This window comes from Nicotiana tabacum, chromosome 7, assembly GCF_000715075.1.
Source record: "Nicotiana tabacum cultivar K326 chromosome 7, ASM71507v2, whole genome shotgun sequence".
Classification (NCBI taxonomy): domain Eukaryota; kingdom Viridiplantae; phylum Streptophyta; class Magnoliopsida; order Solanales; family Solanaceae; genus Nicotiana; species Nicotiana tabacum.
The window spans coordinates 162,249,072-162,250,687 of record NC_134086.1 but is presented as its reverse complement, the minus strand read 5'-3'; the positions used below and the strand labels follow the sequence as shown (position 1 = coordinate 162,250,687).

The 1,616-nt window shown below is 37.9% G+C and overlaps 1 protein-coding gene across 1 annotated transcript; it reads left to right on the top strand.

The window, feature by feature from the left end:
- The first annotated feature begins 274 nt into the window (after window positions 1–274).
- On the top strand, window positions 275–1,192 carry LOC142162393 (F-box protein At3g08750-like). The gene has a single exon (XM_075218742.1). It carries the CDS (start codon window positions 275–277, stop codon window positions 1,190–1,192), a length of 918 nt encoding a protein of 305 aa, XP_075074843.1.
- Window positions 1,193–1,616: the final 424 nt, after the last annotated feature.

Here is a 1,616-nt window from a genome sequence, read left to right as displayed (position 1 = left end):
CTAAAAAATCACTTAAAGTGGTCCGGAGGGAGTAATTGATTACATTAATTAACAAGAGTCTACTTAATTAAGATTTGATGGATCGGGCTTGTTTTATTTTTTAGCACATTTCAATGTTGAGGAGGAGATTTATTGAGACTTATTTCTAGGTGAACTAATTAATTCAACTCTAAATTAATCTAATTCAGGAGGGGTTGGACAAGACAAGGATAGTTTTGATGCTATATATGAAGCCATGAACGGATCTAGCAAATTTCTCCCAGGAGAAATTATAATGGCTATTCTCTTAGCATTAACTGTGAAGCCACTTTTGCGTTTTAAAAGCGTCTGTCGATCCTGGCATGCCTTAATCCTCTCCCTTCCCTTCATCAACATGCATCACGATCGAGCCAAGCGCAACAACTTGATATGTTTCTACAAACAACATGTATATAACAGCGTCTCAGTGTGTGAAGATGAAACTATTACCGATTTACTTTTACCTCCTCCTACTCTTCCTAAAAGATGTAGACAGATTGTTGTGGCAGCCGCTTGTCGAGGCATGGTATGTTTTTCATCTGCATCGTGCTCTAACTCAGCAGTGGTGTGGAACATTGCTACAAGAGAGTACAGGATTTTCAATGGTATCGGACGAGGAGATATAGATGGACGCTCTTATTACAGTATAGCTACAGGTTTCACCTTTCTTCCTATCATCAACGATTACAAGTTGGTTAGGGTCATAATCTATGCTAATCAAACTGCATATATTAAAATCACTAGGTGGAATGGTGATAATAGTAGTATCCCCGCAAAGGAAATGGTGACGGATTTTCCGTATAGTATAGTCCAACATGGGCATTGTTTGAATGCAAATGACGCTATTCATTGGATAAGACATGATAAAGTTGGACCGGTTTTGAGTATTGTAATTGCGTTTGATATGGTTGAGGAAAAATTTAGACAGAAAGCAACACCATTTAATCAAGAAAAACCAATTAGACATTACCATCGAAAGCTTGCACTACTCAAGGAAAGTACACTAGCCATTTTTGGTTCTTCAGTCTCTTCCACAGGTTATCTGTCATTTCACATTTGGGCTCTCAAAAACTATCGAGGTGTTTCAGAATCTTGGGCTAAGCAATTCACATTTGAAGCCACCTCTCTACTATGTTATGACCTGCAGCCATGGGGTTATTGTAAGCTATGTTAATGTTGTTGAAGTTTGGCAAAATGCCAAAGTCCCACATTGGTTGGGAGTTAAGTTTGGGGGGATTTTTCCCCTATAAAAGAAGGCCTAATGTTTAGGATTGAAACACACCTCTCATTTGCCTTCTCATCTGTTTAAGGCATTTGTATCTTCTCTCTTTAGTATTATTTCACTTGTATTTTTGGAGTGGAATAAAATATTGGTTGTGTCCGAGGAGTAAGCAAAATTAGCCGAACCTCGTAAATTCTGGTGTTTCCTTTATTGTTGTTTTATTGTCTTATTTATTATTTGGTGGCTGTCATAATTTTTGGTATAGTAGTTGTGACTTATTCACACTATATACATTTGGCTTCCGCAACAATTGGTATCAGAGCCAAGGTACTGTCTAAGTATGCTCTGTGGTTGCAGCATAGTCTGATCTTCCACA

Bases quoted from the DNA above. Each gene is read 5' to 3' on its own strand.
- LOC142162393 (XM_075218742.1), top strand. From the start codon at position 275: ATGGCTATTCTCTTAGCATTAACTGTGAAGCCACTTTTGCGTTTTAAA.